The sequence below is a fragment of the Phyllostomus discolor genome, chromosome 1, assembly GCF_004126475.2.
Source record: "Phyllostomus discolor isolate MPI-MPIP mPhyDis1 chromosome 1, mPhyDis1.pri.v3, whole genome shotgun sequence".
NCBI lineage: Eukaryota > Metazoa > Chordata > Mammalia > Chiroptera > Phyllostomidae > Phyllostomus > Phyllostomus discolor.
The window spans coordinates 181,844,989-181,870,172 of record NC_040903.2 but is presented as its reverse complement, the minus strand read 5'-3'; the positions used below and the strand labels follow the sequence as shown (position 1 = coordinate 181,870,172).

General features: G+C 50.6%; 1 protein-coding gene across 2 annotated transcripts in view; it reads right to left on the bottom strand.

Moving 5' to 3' along the window:
• SAMD4A (sterile alpha motif domain containing 4A) overlaps positions 1-25,184 on the bottom strand; it is a 205,091-nt gene that overhangs the window by 21,618 nt on the left and 158,289 nt on the right. For both annotated transcript variants that reach the window (XM_028507348.2, XM_028507351.2), the window contains 5 exons: positions 17,657-17,766; positions 15,372-15,458; positions 8,222-8,567; positions 6,893-6,978; positions 1,899-2,017 (listed from right to left, as the gene is read on the bottom strand). In XM_028507348.2, coding sequence (XP_028363149.1) covers positions 1,899-2,017; positions 6,893-6,978; positions 8,222-8,567; positions 15,372-15,458; positions 17,657-17,766 — 748 coding nt within the window. The remainder of the gene's footprint in view (positions 1-1,898; positions 2,018-6,892; positions 6,979-8,221; positions 8,568-15,371; positions 15,459-17,656; positions 17,767-25,184) is intronic.

The following is a 25,184-nucleotide window of genomic DNA, read 5'->3' as shown; positions in this document are numbered from 1 at the left end:
GACTTCATTACCTTGAAATGTGTGAAAAGACTGAATAAGAACCAGTTAATCTGGGATTTGTGATAATTCAAGCAGGGGCTGGGCTGCAGTTACCTTGTATTATTGGAGAAACAGGTCTTCAAAGCAAATTAATAGCATAAAAAGATCCCAGAGGTTATACTTAGGAGAACAAATTACTTTCTAGAGCTTTAGCAACCTCCAGCTGAACATCTACAATCAATGATGACATTCATTCTTACCTAATCAATAAAAGGAGGTCTATCGGGACTCTAATCTGGCAAACCTTGGGTTAGCCCAATACATGCTTTTGATAGTAACACTCTGGAAAGGTCATGGTTAATGGGAACTCTGATGCCAACTGAGGACAAGGCAGGGCAGACAGAGGCAGGGAATGACAGTTCTGGGAGGAGCAGCAAAGAACTTAAAAGCTCTATCTTCATCCTCAACTTCCAGATTCTTTCTTCCTTTTAGAACTTGTCTCCCAATGGCTTGGCGTTGCAAGATGGGTCTGGAACCTCCTCCTCTTCCTTGGGGGAAGTCCTGCTGCCTTTTACAAGGAGAGAGTGAGCCTGGGAAAGGGGCAGCCTGAGAGGAGGAGGCTGACGAGCAGGCCTGGCCTTTCTTCTGAATGCAGAGGTGATCCAGGAAGGCCACCCCCCAGAGGGCTTGAGGCCAGGGGGTGGGAAATAGAGGGTTGCTTGACCTGCCCATCTTTTCTGTACACGCGCCCAAGGCCAGAGAGCTGCCTGGCCTCCAGAGTGGTGAAGAGCGCTGACTGTGGAGCTGGCCTCACTGGTCGGAATCCTGGGTGCCACTGCCTACCAACCCCTTCTGTAAAATCAGGGTAACAGTAGCCCCTCCACCTCATATGGTTGTTGCGAGGATTAAATGCATTAATATTCTTAAAGTGCTTGGATACCGCTTGGCACATAGTGCTAAATATGTGTTTGAGAAATAATGGTGGAATATGATAATTCAATTTTAACATAAATCTTTAATAAAGACTTTTCACAACTTCCAATTGGCCTTACCTCCTTTAAATAATATAAAACAGTGATGTTTTAAGGCACACTGATGCAAATAAGTGTTAAAGACCTAACAACACAAACAGAGCTTCCTATATGCACCGAGAAATGAATTCGGAACTTTTTAGGTGGAAGTGAAAAAAATTATTATTTATTTGCTCATCTTTAAAAATGTAAAATAGAATGTTGATATTTTTTAGGATGTTTGCATCATCGTTCCCTTGTCTCCCCAAAACTCCTGGTCATTCTTCAAGGCTTAACCCACTAGACTGTCACTCCCATTCACCTTTAATATGCAACTGGATCCCTCAGTTTAAAGCCAGATTAAGGTAATGGGGTCTAAAGTACAATGAGGCTTATTTTTAACTGCATCCAAGAAGCTGAAGTACTATGAAAAATCAAGAATGGTGCTGCTCCACTCTTAGATTGCAGCTCAGACCAAAATAGACTAGCACTGGGCCACCAACTATAATTAGCTTGTCTGCAGCTAGAAGAGAGAAAAAAATTACACTACCACTTAAGGTGCCGATAGAACAATCCATTTTTGTCCTTTCGGAGCCCCCTTTTGGGGATAAACTGCCAAGTATTCTGCTGGCATTCATTAACTCATACCCACTCTCTGCATCTGGGCTAACACTGTCATTTTGACAATGTAAACTGAGTTACAAAACATCGTATTCAGCTCTTCCTCTGGGAATGCTTTCCCTCTACAGCCTTTCCCAACCCCACCTGTTTAAGGAATGCGACTTGGAACTTGCCCCAGGGCACCCTGGTGAACAAGGAATGCCCTGCCTCGTCCTGCCTCAGGAACCCAGGCAGGTGAGGAGGCACCCGGAACCACCATGCATTGCAAAGAATGAAATCCCAACATACTTTCTTTGCTGTCGATATCCTGATATGTCTAGAAGGGTTTTCCGAGGGAAAGACCGAAAGAGCTTCTGCACCTGCTGTTTCCATGACAACAATCTTTTTTTCTGCGTCTCTGTAAATGCCTGCAAAAACAAACAGGACTTTTTAGTGGGTGACGCAGCCTGGCATTAGAGGGAGAAACATGCAATTAATAGGGGAAAACACTGGCGTTTCTGCAGTTGCCTTTTTTTCACCTGTTTCCAACCCGGTTCAAACAGCAGTCAGTTTTATTTGCCAGCTGCCTGTACGGAAGATTCAAATTACTTGGCATTGGAGGTGCCTGGTAAAGTACATGGATTAAGCTTTTGGTAACCCTCGGTTTTGGTTGCATTTCTGGCAGATCCATACCCACCTTCCTTTTCCTCTGACTCCACTCTGGATTCAATTTATTAACCAAGAATAAATTGCAAAATTGATTGTTGAATACGCTGGCTTTTGCAGGCCCCCTGCATTTTCATAATCAATGGAAATGCTAAACCACTCCAAAAATCAATTTGCTTGATGGTGTGTGGACACCCTGAGTGGTTAGCTGGGCTTTAGAGAATGGAGTATGTCTCTGTGTTTCAGGGCTCGGCTGAGAAACCTCTGGTTAAGGGTCCCCGTGCCCTACCAAAACCCCAGTGCACGTCCAAACCTGAACTTCATCTAATGTTTAGGAAGATGGGCAGATCTCATGACCCCTCCTGTCTTTTCTAGTAAAATCGGTGTTTGGGGATGTTTTGCCTACCGCCCTATAATAAATACACTGTCACGTACACCACGTCTCCTGTTGTGGGCGCCATGGCCCAGGGAAGTACTTTCAGGGGCTTTGTGTCTCCAGGGCAGAGACTCTCAAATTCATGGTCTATAGACTTCCCCGAAGACATGTCAGCACACAGGTTCTGGGGCCCCGTCCTCCACACCCAGAGCCTGCCTTCACAGATCTGGAGGGGACTCGGGGAGGCTGCGTTGGCAGCAAGTGTCCTGGTAATCCTACTGCCCAAAGGACTTGGTCATGGAGTGTTCTAGAGGGTGAGGGATGCACACACAGCATAGGAATCCCCTGCCGGGTATGTGGAACTGTGGTCCACACGCTGTGGGAAATCCGTCAGATTTGACAGATGAGCATTAACAATGATGGAAAGAACACGCCTAAGTAGTTTTGTCAATAAAGCATGAAATTTAAGTAGCAATAAGCTATTACTTAGAATAACAGACTACATGACTATATTCCATGAAGGTAATAGATTCCCGAAACAGAGAAAAAAAAATGACAGCTTAATTTTCTCCCGATGACATTGAATCTTTAAGGACCTAAACACAGGAGAGCTACATGAACAAAAGCAAAAAATGTTAGTCATATTGTAGAAAAGTTATTTACTGGCAAAGCCTTTCCTCCTGGGTGACCTTAGCCAGGCAGCATTGAGGGTATTCATCAAGGAGGGCTGCCAGCTAAGAAACCTAGTGCAGAGCCCCTCTAAGGTGAGTGGCAGATGGCCTCATGGCCAAAAGGTGAGGACGTGGTTCTCCTCCAGGGTCTCTCTCATTTGTTGGTGATGCTTGGTGAGTGTCCTGATGCACTTGAGCACCTCTGAAAACAGCAAAAGGCAAACCCTTCTGCTGGATTAATATAGGGAAGGGTAGATTTTGCTGCTGACCAGCTTTATCCAGCCCAATGTTAAGTGAGGACACAAGGTGCAGGTGCTGTGGCCAAGATGGCTTGAGGAGGAGGGTCCAGACCAGTGGGTCAGAGAAAGGCCCCGGATGCATGTGGCAGGGCGTGAGCCCCACATGCCCTCATGTGAGTCTCTCTACCCAAGACTGTTTCTTCCAAAAACTGAGCATAGTAACATCCCTCTCAAAGAGCCACTGTCAGGTTTAAATGAGCTAACACCTGAAAAGCACTTAGAATACGTAGCACATGCCTGGCTCTTAGCAATGATTCAATACATGCTGCTCACAGATACTCTAACCCGACCTTTTCAGTGGCACAGACCAGCCCTTTGGTGATGGTATATGAGGGTTCATCACGGTCCGTGTTCAACAGGTACCTTAGCCCCCAGCAAATGAGTTCAAGGTCTCAAAACTAGAGTACTGAGCTGGTCTGCAGCCAGCCTGAAGGACAGCCTGAGTTTCAAGTGACAAAGTTTCCCTTTATAGATGTGTGTTTAAAGAGTTTCCATGTATGAACATCAGTTCATACATGACATCTCCCATGGTGGCAAAGAGCATCCAAAAAGATGGAAATGTAGACACCTCCACAGAGAGGTCAGATCATTCACCCAGCACAGGGGCACCAGGCTCACTCAGCTCCGGTTGCAGTCAGGAGCAAGCCCCTTAGCGGTGCCGAGTGAGTGTGGTTCTTCTCCATCCTGGAAGCTGCAGCTGGGAGGCGCAGAGAGGAGCGGGGTCATGGCCGGCTCAGAGGGGTTTCTGAAAGCTGGCTCCTGCGCATGCATGCCTGCACTGTTGCCGTTGGCTGGGGTGGCCGGTGCTACACCTCAGCTCCTTCGCTGGCAGCTCTGGGTTGGGCTGGAGGGGAAGGAAGACTCGACACTACAGACCGCCCAGACATAGCCAGGCAGCCACTACTGAATCTTCTCTCCCTGTCAGGCCCAGACCAATATGTCTGTCTGGAGGAAGATGTGTCCCGTGGCTTTTGTGGCTGGATTAAAAGCTTCATCAAGGGGACAAGAAATCATCTTCCTAGAACCCTCTCAAGGCGGCGAGGAGGCAAGACTCCTGGGGTTACAATCCATGAGACGAAATGATTGGTCTCAGATACAGAATTCAGAACTTTCCTGTCTTTCCTTTGACTACGCTGGGGAGCCAGTCCCCTCATCTCCAGGGAGGAAGGCAGGCACCGTGGAAGTGTCAACACGCTCGCCTTCCAGGCGGCTGTGAAAGGGAGCCCTGTCTCTGGGGCCCAGGCTGACCTCCAGCGCGGATGCAGACCGCGCCTCCGAGGGCCTCACAGGGAGGGTGTGTTCTGCACACGCAGAATAACCCGAGGCTGTGGAAAATTATTCAGACGTGTTTCCTCTTTCTGCACTGAAATAATAAAGAGGTTTGAACAACATTTTCCTTTCCAAGGCAGAGTGCAGGCCCCCCTATCCTGACAGCAGTTCAGGCAAGCAGACCCGGCCCAAGCCCCTTTCTGTTACCGAGAGGCCCCCCCTGTGGCAACGGGGCCTCCTGCTGGCAGAGGAGCCCACACAGTGCCGTCTTTGCATTGAATCACTTGGGCACTCGAGGAGGAAAAGTGGAAAGAAGCAGATAGAAGAGCCAGGATGCAACGGAGGGCATGACAAGGCAGGACAGGGAGAAGAATCAGGCCGCAGCTTCGGGGCTGGTGCAGACCAACGAGGCAGCTGGAGGACTTGCTGCTTTGGCTCATGGGATCAGCAGACTTGATGCTAGGTGGGGGTCACTTGCCCTCCTGTATCTTAAAGGCTCAATGCTGAGAGTGAGCGTGGGAGAGGAAGTAGGGACCTTGTTTGCCTTTTCAGAAGTTTAAAGGCTCCCTTTATCATGCCTCTGGAAATCCACCTTGGAGGTCCTCCCCTAACAACACACAGAACCCCCAGCGCGGCCGTCTCTGCCGGGAGCACTCCTCTGCCTCCTTCCTTAGTCCTTGCCACTGAGACTCAGCTGCCTTTCAGGCCTGGCTTAGGGGTGGTTTCCCTCCGAGGAGGCGCTGGTTTTTGCCTCTGGTAGGTGCCCAGCACTCCTCGTCCGGGCTGTAGGCACAGCAGGAGGGCCTCATCAGAGGCTTTATCATCATGTGTGTGGTTGCCTGTCACGACGTAAGCTGCCTAGCCAGGGCCAGGGTGCTTAATAAGTATCTATGGAATGAATGAGTTCTAAAATTCGTCAATGTGCTCTTCTTTCTGTGGCTTTCTGCAGGTCAAAACAAGAGCAGGGGCAGGACTGGAAACAGAAAAAGGTTGAGTCGGAGTTGGGGAGAGGCACACACAAGAGCTGATGCCGCTGTGAGAGAAAATTGCAGAAACGAGAGGGTAGGGGGCAGAGGAGGCGTGGCTGGGGTGGAAGCCCAGAGGGAGACGGTACACCTGCAGTGAGGAAGGGCGGATCCAGGCCCCGGAGGTGGGGGCCCCCTGAGAACTGCCCACAGCAGTGGGAGGGTGGTGGGGCCAGACCGCTGCCCTGGGTATCTCCTAAACTGGGCCCACTGGACTCCCAGGGTTCTGGCTGCCACCATGGCAAAGGAAAGGAGACGTGGAGGCCTTTACCATCTCATGCTCATGTCAAAATCCCACAGAAGGACCTCAGTGCCCTAGATTTACCCAGTCCTAAGTTTCCTAAGGCCTAGACTTTGTCTCTGTGACTCTTGGAGGAGAGTTGCCAAAGAAGCTGTTGGGGTCATGGGTCTGAGGCACAACCACCTGTCCCCACAGGTCACTCGGGGCAGCTGAGACCAGTACCGGCCTCACTCGGTGGCGAAGGCTGCACTAGCTTTGCGGGTCGGGCAGGTCTGGCTCCAGCCTGCCTCAGTTACCCTTCAGAAGGACGTATGGTGAATTACGATTCCCATAGAACTCACAAGTCCACACACGGAAGAATGGCCATGAAAACACATAACACACACACATTATTTCTTCTGCACACTCCTTCTCCACCCTTCCCTCAGGTTCCCTGGAGCCAAAAGTGTTTCAAAACAAAACTTCTGCAAGGCTGTGCGCTAACCACGCCCCAGCCTCGACCCCTCAGAGAGGACTTCAGAGTCGGAAGCTTGTCTCCGGCCTTCTCCCTCACACCAGAGCTCAGTCTAGACGAGTCTTTGGACGGCTCTGTGATATACAAGCTGTGTTTAGGTTTGAGGCCACCACGGTGGAGCTATGTGACAGCTACCCCACAGAAACAAGTTGGCGGAGACCCAAATGATCCCATCACAGAAACGCCGAGAACCCCGTCTAAGCAATGAGAAAAAAAGCTTTGTGAAAACTGTCCCAACTCACCTCATGAATCAGACACTTGTCTATGAGCTGCAAATAGGAACTTATATTTTCCTCATCAGGTCTGGAGACCAAGAGCTGTGTGCACACTGTGGAGAAAAAAAAAAAAAAAAGGAAGACGAATTAGAAAAATGCACACCCATCCTGACCTGGCGACCTGCCTCTGCTTTCCTCCCAGGACTAATACTCCGAGAGGGATGTGTGCCAGTGGCTTTACGTAAGGCTCGCAAAGAGGGCCAGGAGGCTCCTCATTCCAGTGAAGTCAAAGCCTCGGTCACCACGGGAGCCCTCGCCTCGAGAAGCCCCTTTGATTAATTCCAGGCATACCATTCTATATTAAGCCTTCTGCAATCCTTCCTGAGACAGACACTCTGGGAGAGGAAGAACGCAGCAGTGTCCTGAGCTCTATCTTTGAAAGAGGCTCCTTTTGAGAGGGAACTCAAAGGCATCAAAGACCATCGACATTATCAGGGAGCAGTCTCCATGGTTTTATGAATGAACTGTGCCCCTCATTTGGAGGAATCAAGCCGGCCAGTGCTTTAGGACATGAGGTGTGTGGGCGCACCCATGAATGGGAAGCCTGCTCCTCCACCATTGGAGGGTTATTTCTCAAGGTGATACTCGCATTTATACATGTGCATCAGGACCTGGGCCCAGGAGAGGCCCAGTGTTGTCAGGTGGGAGGCGTGCTCTGACCCAAAGGGGCGTGTGTGAGTCCTGCCCTGCCCTGGAGACTCAGGCACGGCGTGGCGTGGCTGTGGTCCGTGCGTGGTCCAGGCTGACTTTGGCCCAGTGATTTTCAACCGGCGTGCTGTGACCATTTTTAAAACATGTGGCACCTGACTAGTCAGGGGCAATGACCTCTTTTCTTTTAGACTGTCAACTAAAAAAGTGACAACAGCCAATACAACAATAGCCATCTGGTGTGAATGAATCAAAAGCACACCTATGTTTTTTGTCATATCATCACAAAAATTTTTTTTGGTGTGCAGTAAAATTTCAGTAATAGGTTTATGTATGCCAGGAGATGAAAAAGGTTGAAAACCGCTGCTGTGGTCTGAGGGCCCAAGGCCCAGTGAGCGCTCTTCCAGCAGGGCCGCAGCCCTGGCCTGGGGGGGTGGGAGAGACCTGAGTTCCGAACCAAATACCTTCGCCCCCTAGGGCCACACTTCCTCATCTGTGCAGTGGGCTAATGACATGGACCCAGGGCGGGCGGGCCACCCAGCACCCAGGGGCAGCCCCTCAGGACTGGCAGCTCCGGTTAGTGGGACTGGCAGCTCCGGTTAGCGGCGCTGAGAGAAGAGAAGGGGGAGGTGGGGAGTCAGACTCTACCTTTCCCCATGACACGGGTGAACTGCCCGGGCAGGTCCCCCTCCGGCAGGGGGGCGACAGCCATCTCCCCATCACAGCTGCTCAGCTGGTGTGGCTGGAGCCCGCCGCTGGCCCCGGCGGAGGTGGTGGCGGTGGCACCGGTGGCTGCAACACCGTCCTTGCAGTCGGGGCTCTGGTTTTCGGGGCCCATGAGCGAGGGCGGGTGCGGGTGCGGGTGCGGGGCCTGGGGCTCCCGGAGGCGAGCCTCGGGGGTGGCGCTCGGGGAGCTGTAGGCCTTGATGGGGGTCAGGATCATCTGGTGCAGCTCCTGGAGCGGGATGCGGAGGTTGCCCCCCTCGATGATGTCCTGGACGGTCAGAGGGAGAAGACCTCCGTTAGGGTCAGGGAACCCACCTCCCACGCCTCCCCTGCCCGCCCCAGCGGTTCCCAGACAGGACTAACCGCCCCTTCACTGTGACGTTCTCTGGAAAAGCAACCATATTAATGTGACCATTCTAATATTAGCCCAGGCAGAAAACTGGGAATACACAGAGGGGTATAGTGAGGAAAATACACATCACCCAAAAACCCCCACTACCTAGGGATGATTACTGGAATGATTTTGGTCCACTTCCTGCATTTCTACAGTTCACACTCGCACACTCTGGCTGCATGACAGAGTTGGGTCAGACAGTGGCTTCTTGTCCTGAGTGCCACTGGTTTCAAATAGAGGAACTGACCGTCGTGCCGTCGTTCAGTCCCCCACACAGAATCACAGGTTAGCAGTAAAAGCAGAGACTCTAGGGTGGGTGTTGGGCTCGAATTCCGACACTACTGTGTGACCTTGGGTAAATGACTTAACCTCTCCGTGCCTCAGTTTCCCTGGGTATAAAAAGAAGATAACACTCGTACCTGCCTCACCAGACGGTTGTGGTGATATTAATTTTCGTAAAACTGCAGGTCAGTGTCTGTTTTTGTGTCCTGTGCTTCTTTGTTAAATTAATAAGTGAGCCCCCGCGTGCCAGGCACTGGGCCAGGCAGGAGAATACAATGGGAAAGCCTTCAGGGTCCCTCAGAGAGTCTACCACCCACCACAAGATGCACAGTCATTGTTCCAGAGGCTGAGGTGCTGTGAGGGGAGGCTCTCGGAGGGGTGACACTGGGGCAGGAACCCACAGGAGCCTGGGCATGAGGGTCCTGGGAGAAAGTGCTCCAGGCAGAGGCCTTGGCGAAGGGGAAGGCACGGAGGGTGGGGCATGCCCTCAGAGGGAGAGGAGCAGCAGGGGGGCCCGCAGGAAAGCAGGGTGGGTGAGGGGAGGAGGGTGAGAGATGGGACCCGAGGAGCCACGTGGGCCTGGGTGTGGAGGCCTGCAGGCGGAGGCAGGGACGCAGGCATGTCTTCTAAATGAATGGGAGGCCAGGGAAGGTTTGTCACAGGGGCATGACGTGTTCTACATGAATCATTCTAGGGAGAGAGACGTGTAAGAAAGACGTGCATTATGATGTATGTAACTGCATACACTATATATACAACTTTATAAATGAGATCCTTGTGCACGTGTAATTTGATATACTGGGCATTACATATTAGAAAAAGGAGTGGAAGTTGATCCTGACAGGCATTTACCTTCGTGCAGTTGCTCACAGAGGCACAGAACAGGCTCAGACACCTGTGGTTGGAGGTTGGGACTGGAGCAGGGGTCTTCCCTGCACGGTGGGTGGGCCCAGTCCCCGGCCACAGCACTGCCCAATGTGCACACAGCAAGCCCTCGCCCTGGGCCCTGACTGCTAAGGGAGGTTTAAACCTCTGAGAGCCCAGCATAGTGAGGGCATGACTGTAGAAGCATGAGTACCAGTCCATTGCTAGGATCCTCTCTTACCAAGAAAAATTGCTTGATGATGTCAGGGAACACAAGCATGAGGAATGCGATCATTTCTGTGCCCAGGCTTTCTAATCAATCAGTTAGTGAGGGGAAACCTGAGGACGGCAGCCTTGCACCGATGTGTTTCAGTTCTGGGCAGCGGAACACCAAGAGCTCTGCTCCGTCATTGGCGGGATCCTGCTTTGTCCAGGGAGTTGGAAGCAGAGCCTGAATTGTACCTTCGCCTAGTTGGCACCCAGGGGTTCTGAGGGAAGGGATATGCTAAGTAGCCACCAAAATTACCTCAATCCTGGCCAGGGCCACTGTTAGGCCTTCTTGAAGGGAGAGAGCACATTTTTCTTTCTAAACCTGGCAGATGTGGCCATGGGGAGACCACCCACAGCCCGTGCTGGCAAGCCTGATGCGTGAGGTGGGGCGCTCCTGATCATTCCCAGTTTTCCTGCTGCCCAGACCGTGCTGGCCCTTTCCCAGAGTCTGGTACTGTCATGTGGCTGCTCCTTTGACTTTGGATTTGGTAATCTGGTTCAGGGCAGGGCACATGGAGGAAGGCTAGCCGACCCATGCCAGGAGAGCACCTGCTGCCTTTTCTGACCCAACTGTGTGCCAACTGGACTCCTGCCTTGAGGTCCTCCAGTTACTGCCAACCTCCCAACCAGCACCTGGGGTGTGGGGGATTCTGACCTCCTTGCCCAGCTCCTAACCAAGGAGGGAAAGGAGAGGAGAGAAGAGGTGAAGCTTCCCCATGAGGCAGAGGGCAGCCCATCTGGGCGATTGCATGCACCTCGCTGTGCCATCCCACATGGCACCTGCCACGGAGGCAAGCAAATATGTGCTGTGACACTATCAACCGCCACCAAAGCCTCGCTTGCTCTTGTCCAGTGGCAAGAAGGCTGCTGTAGGCTTACTCAGTGATGGGGAAGGAGAGTTTGATTTTGCTACGAGCTGAGCTCCTTCAAGCAAGAAACATACCATAAGTTCAAATCTTATTTTATTCTACTGGGGACAACCACACCAAAAGGGAAACCATAAACATAATGAACAATGTTGGATGCTTTTGGAAAACAGAACTGAATCAGGAATCATGCAGAGTTCTGTTCTGTTTCCCCCATAGACTTCAAGCCACCGACTCAACGATAACACTCAACTGCCAGCTTCCACGGCGGGCACCGAGACCATCAGGTCACGTTCCTGACCCTTCAGAATGAGTTCCAGAGCTCAACACCAAGCACCCAGCTGAGAAGGAAAGTAGGAAACCACCCAGTGGGATGCAATCCGGTGCTCTGACTGGCTGTTGGAATTAATTCTCCATGTTGACAAAAATAGGGGCTCAACCCAAGACTCTATGGGTCCTCATATCCATACCATAAGTACGACCCTGCATGACACACAAGAAGGCAAGAGGGAGGCTGTGTGCTCACTAACATGCCTGGCTGAGCAGCGCACGTGAGAACAGGTAACAGGAAGGATGGGTGGGCGCAGCTCTGGGTGGACAAGCCGGACAGTCGCAGCCTTCCTGGCCCGGCTCTTTTGGGTCTTTAAGGAAGGGTGGGTAAGCCTTTCACAGGGCATTTAATAGCAATAAGATGCAAATCATCTGGGAGACAGCAGCAGCCAGTGTCCCGGACACTTAGGTAACTGTCCACAGCCCCATCCTTGTCTTTGTGTGCGAAGAAGTGGACTTCCACACAATAGATGGGACTCCCGCATCTGCTTAAATCCATTCTCTGTCATTCATTCAGATATCCACCGAGCCCCACTAGGGGTCAGGTGCTGTTAGGCACTGGGGATCTAAAAACAAACACAACAGAATCCTGGCCCTAAGAAGCTTACAGTCAGTGGCTGGGGCCCATAGAGTGTGAGTGCACTGCCAGGACAGGGAGCTGCAGGAACGTGACAGAGAGTGTGAGGGTGTGAGTGTGCATGTGTCCTTTGCCACGCAGGGCTCTCTGGCTCAGAGTATGGTTCCGCTTTACAGTTTGGGAGACAGCTGAAGAGGATGGTGAGTGTGTAAAAGCGTGCAGAAACATTTTATTGTTAAAGATAAATGTTGAAAAATCTGCCCCCAGGGATCATTCTAATCTCTTTCCTTTCCCACCAAATACCTTGAGAAGTCTACGCGTCCTTACCCCATGGCCTCCCCGCCCGTTCACACTCTGCAGCTCGTGGGTTTCCCTTTGGTCGTCTCCCAGCTCCCTGAAACCCTTCCTGTCACGGCTACTGGTGGCCTCCCGATGGCCACTTCCAGGGGGCAGTGTTCAGTCCTCATCATATGTGACACAGCCACGGCACCCAGTGAGACTCCCTCTTTCAAACTTGCTCGGACCCTCGGGCGGGCTCATTTGTTATTTGTTTCTTCCCTATCTTGTGGTGTTCCTCAGGGTCTGTCCTCAGCTCTTGACATTCCACACCCTCCTGGGGGGACGGACAACCGTGTGCACACCAGTGACCCACACTGAGTCTCTCAGACCCCGGTGAACCCTAGACTTGCTCCTCTGGCCCCGACTGGCCGTCCCCATCTGGCTGTCCCACAGGGGCCTCAGGCTCAACCCATCACACTGAACTCTGTGTCTGCCACATGAGGAGCTCCTCCTATATTTTTTGTTCCCAAATGCATGGTATCCAGGCCCAAGTCCCCTCCCCATGCCTGAACTCCTGCTAAATGACTTTTCTGATCCTTCACCCTTAAACCCCCCACTTTGGCTCAAGGGCCCACCAAGACTGGCTGCAGGCTCCTAACATGTCCTCCAGCCAGCACGGACTCCTTCCTGGGTGGTCTCCTCACCACTGCAGTTGGTGTGCTCCAACCCAGGAAGAGGTCCCCATCCAGGGGAGATGGCTTGGAGATGACTGTGTCACACCTGGTTGTGAGAGTGCTGGCTACGTGTCTATCTGACACAATCAGCCCCGAGGTCCCGAGGCCTGGAACCCCGTGTTACTTGGCACGTATTACTCACAATTAGCCTCCAGTGGTGGGGTAAACCTAGCCCAAGGCAGCTGCTGGTCAGAGTTCAGTAACTGAGTGGAACAGCTCTGGAGGCAGACCTCTGGACACAGACCTTATCAACAGTGGCTTCGGGCGGGAGCCCAGCTATCTCCTTAGAAATCTCCAGGTTCTATGTGAGGTCAGAATGCTCAGAGGCAGGGCGGGGTGACAGCATTTCCAACAGCATAATCAGCTAAGGGTGTCTGGAACGCCACAGAAATGGCTGATCTTTGTCTGTCCTGGTGGCCTAAGTAGCAAACGTTTAAGGACAAGCCTTGCCCTTGAAGAGCAGGGGAAACCCAGGTCCCAGAGAAGGGAGAACAGAGCCAGGGGCCAAGTCCTCAGTGGATGCTGAGGAGAGGTTCATCCCCACTCTGAGGCCATGGGTTCCTGAGGGGACAGACACACAGAAGTCTGAACTTGGGTGTTCTGAAGCAAGCTCAGCATGACGGTCTCACAGACACCAGCTCTCCTCCTCAGAGAAGTTACACCGAATACACCGTTCATGGCTTTCCCCCGCTCACTGGCTGCTCTTGGGCTTTGCATCGCGCTGCCATTTTCCCCAACACTCCCATCCCAGTGAACCAGGGAGAAAGGGGTTTTGCAGAGTCACTGTTGTTCTAGGCATGAAATCTGGGATACAGAAAATGTCCCTGACTTATCAAAGGTTGGACGGGAAGTTGGGCATGTCAGGGCCGCCCATGCGGCCTTGGGGCCCCGTGTCCCCACACGCTGATTCGGCCCAAGACCGCAAAGAGCATGGCTCATGGCGGCTCCATCTCTGTCTCTCAGGCGAGCATGTCCTCGCTGACGGGATAGGAATGGCCTCCTGACGGCTGCTCCAGGAATACAGGGTGGGGGTAAACGCGCTCTTTCACCAGGATACGTAGCAATCGAATCCTTATGCAAAATGTTTTCTGTGCTCCCTACTGGGTAAGGTGAAAACTGGCCTTTTCAATGTTCCCCCAAAGAGAACGGTTTCTTGTATTAGAAATGGCAATACTCACTCTGTTGAACAAACTGCTTGGTAAGGCAGTTAGCATAAAATTATGAGCAACAATAATAACCTAAAGTTCACTTGGACAGGTCACTGCCATTTGTGATAAATTAATTGTGAACGGGCCTTTCACTATGGGTGTGCATGTGAGTAAGCTTCTGTCTGTCCATCCAGAGGTTTTAAAAGCAACCTTTCTTATAAAGTATACATACATATTTTATAAATATATTACTTCATATTTTATGTACCATGCATTAAATAGAACTATGTCATGTAAAATTACATACACATTTTTGTTAAAAGTTAAAAAAACCCCTCCCACTGCATTAAAATGTTTATGTGCTCACAAAACTTGCTTCGGCCCTACCCGCCCCAGCACTCTCCTCCCTTCCCAAAGCACCCTGGGACAGCTCAGGAGGTGGCCACCAAGCCCGGCAGGCAGCGGGGCTGGGCCTGCAGAGCTTCCCACCCGCCACTCCCACCACCCCCAGCAGCAGGGCCGAGAGTCCAGACTCTGGGACGGAGGTGGAACGCGCTCGCTGGGTGTGGACCGAGGCCTGCTCTCCTTTGGACCTTAGATGAAATCACAAAGTCACCAAGTCCTAAAAATGACATCGCCGCCAGAGTGATGTCCGGATACAAAGATAGGACGAGAATGTGTTTAGGCAGCACCCAAAGAGGGACAGTGGCAGCTGATAACTGCTTTTAACACTGGAATAAACTCTTTTTCAGCATTTGGCATTTTTGAGATGGTTCCCATTAGAGTCACAGGGACCCATTCTGTTGTTACGTTCAAGTGTGAAATTGCTCTCCGGAGAGCCCCTGTGCCCGTCTGCCCGGTGATTCTGATCCCTCTGGTGACCCTGGAGCACCCCTGTCGGTGCTGGCCTCTGGGGGGGGGGTGCTTTTCTCAAAACGCAACCCTTCCCTGGGCGGAGGACAGGGACGGAGCAGCTCTGCACATTCCCTGCACTGTTTTGTCAAGATTCAGCCTCTAATCTCTACACCTGTCCTGAGGCAGCAGGAAGGACACAAGAACTGATTAGATAGCACTTCTTCAGTGCTCTGGGTTGGCGCCGCAGGCTGCCTGGGCGGGGTGGCGGGACAGTTCACAGGCACCTTACAGAGGAGCATGAATAACCAGGAAGCTTCGCTTCAGAGTCATTTTGTTTTTTTCTTCCTTTGTTAAAGACACAGTGTGCACACGCCAAGGCCTGCCAATGGCACTCACTTTTCAACTGCACAATGTCCCTGGTCCAGCTTCCCAAGATGAAGGGAGAAATTTTCTCTCAGCTGGGAATAACTTACCCTTTCCAAAGACTTCAGGAGGTTTTGTCTTTCTTTAAGCTTCTGAATACTGATGACAATTTTGTGTCTTGCGCCTTTGGTAACATTCTGTAATTAAATAAAAGTTGCATTTAAAAATATTTTTAAGAATCAGCTTAGAGACTCTTGGAGGCTCTTTCGTATTTTACTGTTTGCTTTGTTTCCATATGTTTGCAGACTAGGAGAAAATATCTATTTGTCTCTCTTTAGTAGCTATTGTTACAACCCTCTTCTTACTAAACATTCCACCTGCATTTGGTTGCCTGTGTGTCTGTGTCTTTTGCCACACACTTTAGGGGAGAGAGTGACAGCTAGAACAGCCAATCAGCCCACCCAGCATGAAATTTCCTCATAGTCTTAACAGACCATTTTTAGGTCATACACTTCTCTTCTCCCCGTTTTACCATCCCAGCCCCTCCCAGGTCCCCCGAAGGCTCCAACCCCGCACAGACACGCGTGGTTTTCCCCAGTCTTTCCTGTTCCCCGTCTCGAGACGTGGAGCCCAATACGGCTCTCACCTGGTGTCTCCACACACAGGTGGTCTTCGTCAGTGCCCAACTCCCCTTTGGCCTCCACAAAAAACCCTTAAACCTGTAACTCAGTGGTCATTTCAGGTAAGTGATGAGGATTCACACACAGGGCTGTGGATTTTATCTTAATTGTGTAGCAACGACGAGCTTAAGGATGCAGTTCAACACTTGTTAACTGTACACACTGCAAATTTCCAAACAGAAGGGCCCTTCTGAGATCAGGTCTCTAATACACACTTCTCGCAACCGTTCACTGAATTCCTCTTAAAAAAGGGAAAGGTGGGAACATCAGCTGTATCTCCTTTACTCAGAAAAATTAAGTCGTGCAGTGACACCTGAACTCACTCTCCAGCTGAATCACTGGGGGCACATTTCTGTTTGGCCTTGACTTTGGGCTAATGTGGATGGAACTACTCGCAAAGTGCTGGCCTCTGGCATTGCCCCTTCGGTGTCAGTTATTTCTTGTTTTTTTCTGAAGCTGAACAACTGATGACTTCGATTTTCTCCCTCAACTATGACTCAAAGACAAGCATGCTCTCAGAATCAGTTCCCATCAATTCCTGGGATCCCGAGGAGCAGTCGAGATGGAAAAGGCAGTGGGAGAAGGGTCAGGACATTGAAGTTAGTGCGTGTCACTCTCTGAGAATGTGCGGTGACTCGGGTTTTGTCTGGTGTCCCGGGCTGGGGCTCGGCCAGGGCGGCAGAGGCTGACTGAGGGTGAGCGAGCACCGGGAGCCCGGCGGTCTGCGGGGAGGTGTGTGTCCAGCCCAGCTCTGCCCCGAATGGTACCATATCCTCTTCCTGCAGGGGAAACACTATTAGCCTGTTCAGACCATTAATTCTTCTAAATCACTCCTCAAAGGAAACGGAGGTCAATTTAAAACATGCAAATGGCATTTTAAACAAGGGCAACAAAGACATCAGTCAGACCTACTCACTGGAGCACAGCATGCTGGGAAGCACGCATCGCTTCGGGGGTGCTGTGGACTTTCCTGGCCTTTGGAAGCCACACTTGGGGCGAGGTGCCTTAGAAGAAAGGAGGAACCTTGTCCTTTATGGGACGCAGAAGGGAAATGAGATCTGAGACCTGGGCTAATGCCATCTCAATAACTGTCCCTTGTTATCAGAGGTGGTTAGAGGGGAAAAAAAATATCGTACAACTTACTCCGATCTCAACTAAGACCAGTCTGAACGTGTTTTTGTACAAGTGTTGGGAAAGGTTTTCGGCATGACCTGGTGCGTCTGCTCAGTAATTACTAGAACATAGCTCATCTGTAACCAGACTGGGCAATAGACAACCAATCCTTCTGTCATTCCCCAAACAAGCAAGCCCTCGTCGGGCAGAGGGGAGGAGGAGGAGGGAAGGAATGCAAACACATGACATGGCTTCTGTGAGGTCTTGGTCGAATGTTCTGTTTCAAGGAGATGCCACTGATTCCTCCCATGCACCCTTGAATTTAGTGAGTGCACCTACGTTAAGCTGGTTTCACAATACCCCATTTCACCATCATCTGCCTGGTGGTCATCTGCCTGTCTTCCATTTCCTACTGGGCCCTGAAGGCAAGAACGGAGCCTTACTCACCATGCAATGCTGGTCAGCACCTGGCAAGTCCACAAAGACAAGCTACCAGTAGGTATGAGTACAGATAAGGTCTGTCTTGGACTGGAACTTCAGGTTCCACCTGGGATACAGGTGGATAGTTTTCTTCTCAGGGGACAGTCCTCTGAGGCACATACCTGAGCCTCCAGCTGGCACTCAGTGAGGGCCATCATTTCCTCGTAGGTCATCTGGGAGAACAGGGCAGCGTACTTGTGCAGGCGGAGGCTCTTCAGCCAGGCTGGAACATCTGTGGTTCGAGATGTGCAAGAGGTGGGGAGAGAAATTGAGAGGGCACGAGAAGAGATGACAACAGATGTGGGAACAGAGACAGAAAAAGAGGGTGATGGTCAGAGGGAAAAAAGAAAAAAAAAACCTTCATGTTACTACTTGTTTAATTTTGGTAGCAAATTATGGGCTTACAGTCTGGATCTAGCCCTGACCTTCTCGGTCTAGCTCTGGAGAGCTCCCTTAATCCGTGTTAGACCAGGGGGTTGTTGACTTGGGGTGCATGGGCTTCAGGGCACATAGGGATTCCCTGAAGTTATATCCCAATTTGTGAACATAGTAGGTAGTTTTCTGGCAGAGAAATGTCCACGGGTTCTGCTAGATTTCCAAAATGGTTCATGGCCCCCCCACCCCAAATGGCAAGGAACCACTGCCTTACCTCTAGACTACTTCCTCGCTGATTTGGAAAGAAGTGATATACAATGTTAAAACTACATATGAGGAGTCTTCATCCTCAAGATAATTTCTTTCCAGGTTCAGTGCAGAGCTCCACATGCTGTTTCTGCCACTTCCCCAATGAAAGGAACACCAGGCAGCTATAGACGCCCCTCCCCCAGACACGGGTGGAGTAGTCGCTGTCATTCTTAGCCTGATCTTACCCCTTCCTTCCTTTACTGTCATGGAAATGGGGCATCCTGGACTCCAAGGCCATCTCTCTACTGTGTGTGTGTGTGTCTGTGGACCGTTTCTCCGCACTATGGAATGTACCTGGATGTGTCTCTGACATTTGCCTTTAATGTCAATGACATTTATATCAGGATTTGAAATGTCCAGAAATTGGCTAGATCATAGGATAGTGGAAATTCCAAAACACACCTGAAATAAGCCCCAACTTTGGGATTCTAGAGTCAGGAAAATTAAATAGTAACTGTATTGAAAATCCACAGAATTATTACCTTGCTAATAACTAAGTACAACCAAAACGAAGTGAGAAGTCTCTAGATCATTTCCCCCCACCCCTGACTCATCCTACAGGTGGCAAAATTAAGTCATTAATTCTAGATCACGGATTATGTGGTGAAATGTGGGACTAGAACCAGGCCTCTTGAGCCCCAGCCTTTTCCTACATTGTATCAACTTTTTTCAGAATGAGGACCAAACAGCCCACCAGTAGGAGGGCTGAAGAAACAGTGACTGCAAAGTACTTGGCAACACTGAAGCTTTGGTCAAGGTTACTCATGCTTTCTGTAAAGTATTCTCCGTTACTAACCATGATGATTGCCAGATCCTGTCTATGGCTAAATGCTTTATTCTGAGGCACTGACAGAGACCACAAACACTCCAAAATAAGTGGAAACCTTCCAGTGTTTTCAGCATTTAGAACAGTTAGCTGGGGCTGAGTGAAGAGAGGCCTGGCTACTCTGAAATCAGGCCCTGCCCCCGCTTAGGTGAACCAAGCCTGGGCTTGGGGAATGTGGGTGTGGGTTGATCTCTGAAACTCAAAGATATAGGAGGGGAGGGGGGCCTGGTGAGGTTACTTTGTGATCTGCAGTGATGTGAAGGCCATAGATGGAGAATTTCTGGAGAAATAGACTTGGAGGTCCAGGCATTTTAAGGACAGATTCAGTGATCTCAGGCAAGAAATACTTGATTCTGTGCTTGGAGCCCTTCATTCTACTGCAACAAGTGGGGTCCCTCCGGAACCATCATCAACCACAAAGAGACAGGTCTCCCCCAGGCACACAGTACCAACCCCTTACACCCTCCTCAGCTCAAACCGCGACTGGATCTCGAGTCCAGGACAAGCCAGCCCGAAAGCTGCCTTCCCTCCTGCAATATCCTGCAGCTACTCGACCAGACTTCATTCTCCACCATATATTTGCTGCTGTTAAAACAGTGCACATACTTCTGCAGACAGACCAGCAAACGAATACAGCTCCTGCTTTCAGGCCAACGACATGTTGCTGCTTTGTTACCAGGTTTCTCGTTTGCTATTTATATCTCTGAAAAGCCCCAGGTCACTGATCAGGAAACTCAGTGATCATGATTCAGAGGAGTCTGGGGGACCCAGCGCCACACTGGGCCACCGTTCACCACAAGAGAGTATGGAACAACCTCATTGGCCAAACTTTCACCAGGTGCCCTATAGCTTAATCATGCAAAACCCACTGATGATTAAACAAACAGAACCCCAAGCTACTAAATCATGTTGCAAACTGGGTGCTTTATAAGCCAAGGTGATATTGTAGGATTTTGAGTCAGACACAGTGGGATGTAAGTCTTGACTTGGCAAGTCTCAGTTCAATCAGTGCTAGCTCCTCTCTATAAAAGTACCATATTTTTTGGACCTAAGGCACTCCCCCCCGCCCACCAAATTTGGGAGGATTAATGGTTGTTAATGCTGCCGTTGAATTCTGTTTACATTTACATTTACATTTCAATTTACAAAAAATTGAAACACATTTTTGTTTCAATTTTTTTCCCTATTTTCCTCCTCTAAAACCTAGGTGCATCTTATGGTCCAAAAAATATGGTATGTGACAGCCAGAATTCCCCTGGTGAGAGGGAAGGAAAAGCCTGCCTCACCCATTTAGTGCACAGGTAGGTCCTTGGGACTTGTGTTCCTAGAAAGGGTCCCTCCACAACTCCAGAGCATGGAGAATTAGGCCTTCCTGAAGCGTTCTTTCTGGACATGTTCATGGGAAATGTAGGCTCTTCTTGGCTCTATCGTCTTTGAAGCGGTACCGGTGGACTCTGCCTGCACTGCAAGCATCTCCACGCTCGGTGCCATGGGCTTAGAGAGCTCTCCCTTCCTGCAGCTCGGACTGATGAACAAAGAGGAGGAAATCCCAGTTCTCAAGAAATAGCCTACTAACCTTCTCTCCCTGGCTGGCGGTGAGGCACCTACCTTCCTTTGCCAAGGATGAAAAGGAAGCACTGTTAAAAGGGTAACAAACCGGAGAACTGAGCACCTTCCCTGTTTGACTCCTCTCAAGTCAGGAATGCCAATGATTTGGATGCTAGGTGCTGTAAGATGTTGGCTGGAAATGAGTTCTAACTAAAAATCAGGTCCTTTCCTGTGGTCCAGATGCCACATGGTTGGATGCAAAGCTGAGAACCACCTAATGTAACCTCAGACCTCCCTTTTTCATTCTGCAAAGCTGTGGCTACGGTTGGTGGACACAGACAAGCAGGGCGGAAGCAGGGGTGTCTCCCAGGAGGAGCTGATACGTAACTGAAAGCGCGCAGGTCTCCAGGGCTCCACATCTGGCCAGCACACTGCCATTTAGCTTCATCTAGGCTGCTTCTGATGGACATGCCCGTGGAGACCCCAGACTAGAAAGTCCCTCCCTTCCACAGTGTGAAAGATAAAGAAGTTCTGCTAGATGCTGGATGACCTCCTTGCCAGGTGTGGGCACCCTGGTATTTACTCACTCCACATTGACTGAATGCCTAGTGTGGGGGCCAGGCTCTGTGGAGTCATCAAAGAACTTTGCCGCCAAGGAACTTTAAATCTGGAGAAAAAAATTATAATAACTGCAGGACAAGCACTAAGTCTACTCAAAATTCTAGGAGGGCATGAAACTTTGCTTGGGGAGAGAGAGATAGCTTCCCAGTAGCAGCAAAACTGGAGTCACTGGGCAGACCTACTGGGGAAGCCACTGCGGGAAGTAGGAACAGCATATAAACGAAGCACACGGGCGAGGGAGCATCAGGGCGAAGCAAATGCTTGGGCGGGTGACAGAGAATGGCGAGACACAAGGTGGGGCAAATAGCCGGGGGTCAGATGATTGACATCTGTAGTGCCAGAAAAGGAGAGTAGGCCTCATCTTGTGGATGACGAGAAGCTGCTGAAATCTGAGCAGTGGAGGCTCCGTCCGAGTCTGTTAGAAGGATGATGACTGTCGGTGGGAAGGCTGGACTGGAGGACGGTGAGAGTGGAGTCAGGAGGTGAACGCAAGCCCTTGGAGCGGGCTTGGAGGGCGGTGACCCAGGAGAAAGGAAGGAAGTAAGCTGGCAGTACTTGAAGAGCAGGGAAGAATAGGGAGCAAGAGAGAGAAAGAGCCTAATTAGGATGGCTCTTCAGATTCAGGTTTGGTGAGACAGGAAATAACAGCAGAGACAGACAATTCTGGGGAGCAGCAGGCTTGGGGAGAGGAGAGAGAGATGGGGAGTTCCATGCAGAGCAGCTGAGGGTCGCTGCGCTTGGGTCATTCAGGCGGAGACGCCACCTGCTCGAGACCTCTGGAGAGAGGTCTGCGTCAGAGAAGCGTTTTCCTGGCCAGGAGCACAAGGCGGTTATTTCAGTGTGAAAGTGGGGGAGATCACTCAGGGAGAGAGCATGACATGGAGGGGAGCTGGGCGAGCCTGGGAGGGCCGGCTTCTAGGGGCAGGTGTGGGAAGAGGAGCCCCTGAAGAAAACTGAGAAGGCCACAGGGCAGGAGGTTTCTAGAAGAAAGCACTGCCATCCATGTGCGGACACTGGGGCCCCACACCTCAGTGTCCACCCTTCAGGAAGCCCCTTCTAGACTTTTCTGCAGTCCGTAGTGGTTTATCTCCTCGTGGCTATTTCTGACGATAGTGCTACACTCATCTTTTATGTGCTGTGTATTTACCTGCTGGTGTTTCCCAATGGGATCAAGTTTCCAATTATGCTGACTGCCACTTCCCTTTTCGAGCTGGGCCAAGTCAGCCACATAGAGGCTCTGTGGTGCCTGCAACAGCTCACTCGGAGCCGGGCTCTGTTAGAGCTCCAGCTGCTCTCCTCGCATGCCTGCTGCGGGGACGGCCGCAAACACCAGCCAGGTCAGCAGGCCACACAGCACCTGCCCCACCAACAAGGAAGCCCCACAAGAGACAAGGATGGGATCAATATTGCTGAAAGGCCCATATGGGAAGCAACATAAAAGGCAGGGAGTAAGGCATCCCTGGAAGAGAGAAACACAAAAAGCCTTGTGTTCCACAAGAAGCCTCACCTGTGGTGGCCCTGGTGCCTGCAGAGGGAAGAGAAACTCTCATCAGCCACAGAGAGCCAGGCTAGTCTCAGGCAACTCTGGTCCAAGACACAACTGCTGCAGCCTTGGTCTGTGAGGGAGAGGGGAGGGAAGCCAAGCTGAGGGGTGAGAAGGGGCTAACTCTTCAGTGTTGACAACATTCCTTTCTAAAATGAAGAGCAGAAGTCTGGCAACGCCATCAAGGTTACTGAAGACTCTTTAGTTTAGGCCAGAGCGGAATGAGGAGCCCAGTTCTGTCCCAGTCTCTGAGCATAGGAAATAAGGCGCCTTCCTCTCTGGTCCCTGTGGAGTTGTATGCATGTTCCTTGACCTTGGAACATGTCCCTGGTGGTCTCCAGGAGGAGTTGCATGCTCATGGGGAGCCTGTGTGGGTTCTGAAAGGCACAGAAACAGCCTATTTTGGGGTAAAATGCCCACTTACAAGGGTTAGACACAGAGAGGGGGACTAAATTTCTCCTCACAGCTTCCATGAGCTATGACATTTGTGAGTGATATTCCATATGCAGCCTGCTTTTTGCATCATTAAATAGTGGGTGGGTTCCCTGTCAAAAAGCTGCCCTCTGTGTACTGGCACGGTCCTTAGGGCACGTCACATACCTGGTAAGGAATGCTGCCTAAAAGTCTCAGGACCTTCAGAATTTGGGAGAATCTTGGGGATTTGCCTTTCAAAGACATCAGGGCTCTCAGCCTATCTAAGAAGAGATAGCATAAATCCGAGTCCATTGGGACCTATCTGTGCAGGTCACACGCTGGCATTTGAGAATAAAGAAAGTAAAGCAAATTTACTAGATCCTGGCCTCTAAGTTACATGAATTCAAGGCAATGCCTAGAAAGACAACGTTCAGAAAATAGTGACTCGTTCCCATGACAGCCATGCTGAAAAGTGTCCCAGCCACACACGGCGCTAGGACACTCCCACTCCGTCACTCCCTTTCACGACCCTCAGAAAGGATGCGTTCACAAGGCTCCTGACGGTTTCCTTTTTCTTAACAAATATCACACTTCTCAATTATTTTCCTAATCTCATTCTGGGACAGGCAGAAGTTCAAAGGTCTGCAATTGAGAAACAATTCAAAACCCCAGAATGGCTATTTCAGGATAGGCAACGTATTTCCTTTGCTATGGAGGAAAAAAGTTTACATAAGTGTCACCTAAAAAAAGACTCCTTAGAAAAGTCAAACTGAGCATATTTTCGCCACAGGTCTCCTCCACTCTTAATTGCCATGTTTCTATCATGGTTACTGGAGCCAAAGGGTTCTTTTGTACGTTCATCATGTCTGGTAAAAGTATCAGACATGGAACAGTTTCAGGTGCATCTATGTTTTCGTACTAACACGATATCACGCATCGAGGCACACCCAGTTAATGTTAACTTGTAACGGTGAGGCTGGGGCTCAAGTCAAGACAAACAGAACCCCAATCTCTACCCCTCACACACTGACAACTGCTACGAGAAGGTCTCACTCTGAGGAGCTCAAAGCGGTGGCTTTTATTTAGTAGCTAGAAATCTGGTATGAAGCCCTCCCACGTTAAGGTCACTCCAGATTAGCACAATATGTAAACTTTGCTGGTGAGGAGAGAAGCCAGGGCTCTTAAAAAGGCTGGGCCAGCGAAGAGCATGGTCCACTGTGGTCCTGGCTGGCACCCCCCCATTGGAATGTCCCACACTGTCCCCACAATCTCTTTCTTTTCCTGTGTACTCTTTGCTATAGGTGACACCACAGGCTACACAGATGTCCCGGGTAGAAACCTGGGTGTCATCTTGAGATCCTCCTACTCTGCCACTGTCTACAGTCCATCAGTGTACGTTCATTTCACCAAGACCCCGAGAACACACTGCTGTCGTCTGCATTCTCACTGCCCGTTGCCTGGGTCCGATTTCGTTTTCCTCCTCAATTACTGACATACCTTCCACCTTTCAGCTGGCCTCCAACTGAACCCCTGACCCCTTCTCACTCTGATTTACCCTCCACACCACTGCTAGGGTCCCATTTCTAGCATGCAAATCAAACAGGTCGTTCTGCTGCTGAGATTCCTTCAAGAGCTTCCACCAACCTCAGGATACAAGCCGAAATCTCTCATGAAGCCTTGCATCTGGCTTTTCCCTCCCCAGACCCCTTTCCTATGTGTCCTTAAAGTTCAAGCCACAGGACCTATGTAGCCACGCGTCTCATGCTCCCACACTTGCTGTTCCCTCTGCGTGGAACGTCCTCCCCTCTCCTTCTACATTTGGCTAACCTGTAATCATGCTCTGGGACTCAGGTCCAGGCTGCTCTTCCTTTGGGAACATTCCTTGACTTCCTTCCACTTGATTTCGGGCCCACCATGGTGCCGGCCCAGACCCAGGGCAAGTCTCCAAGACAAGACATTTCCACAGCTGTGCACCTGCATCAGGTACCTGTTTGTTTCGCAAGCGACAGTGAGT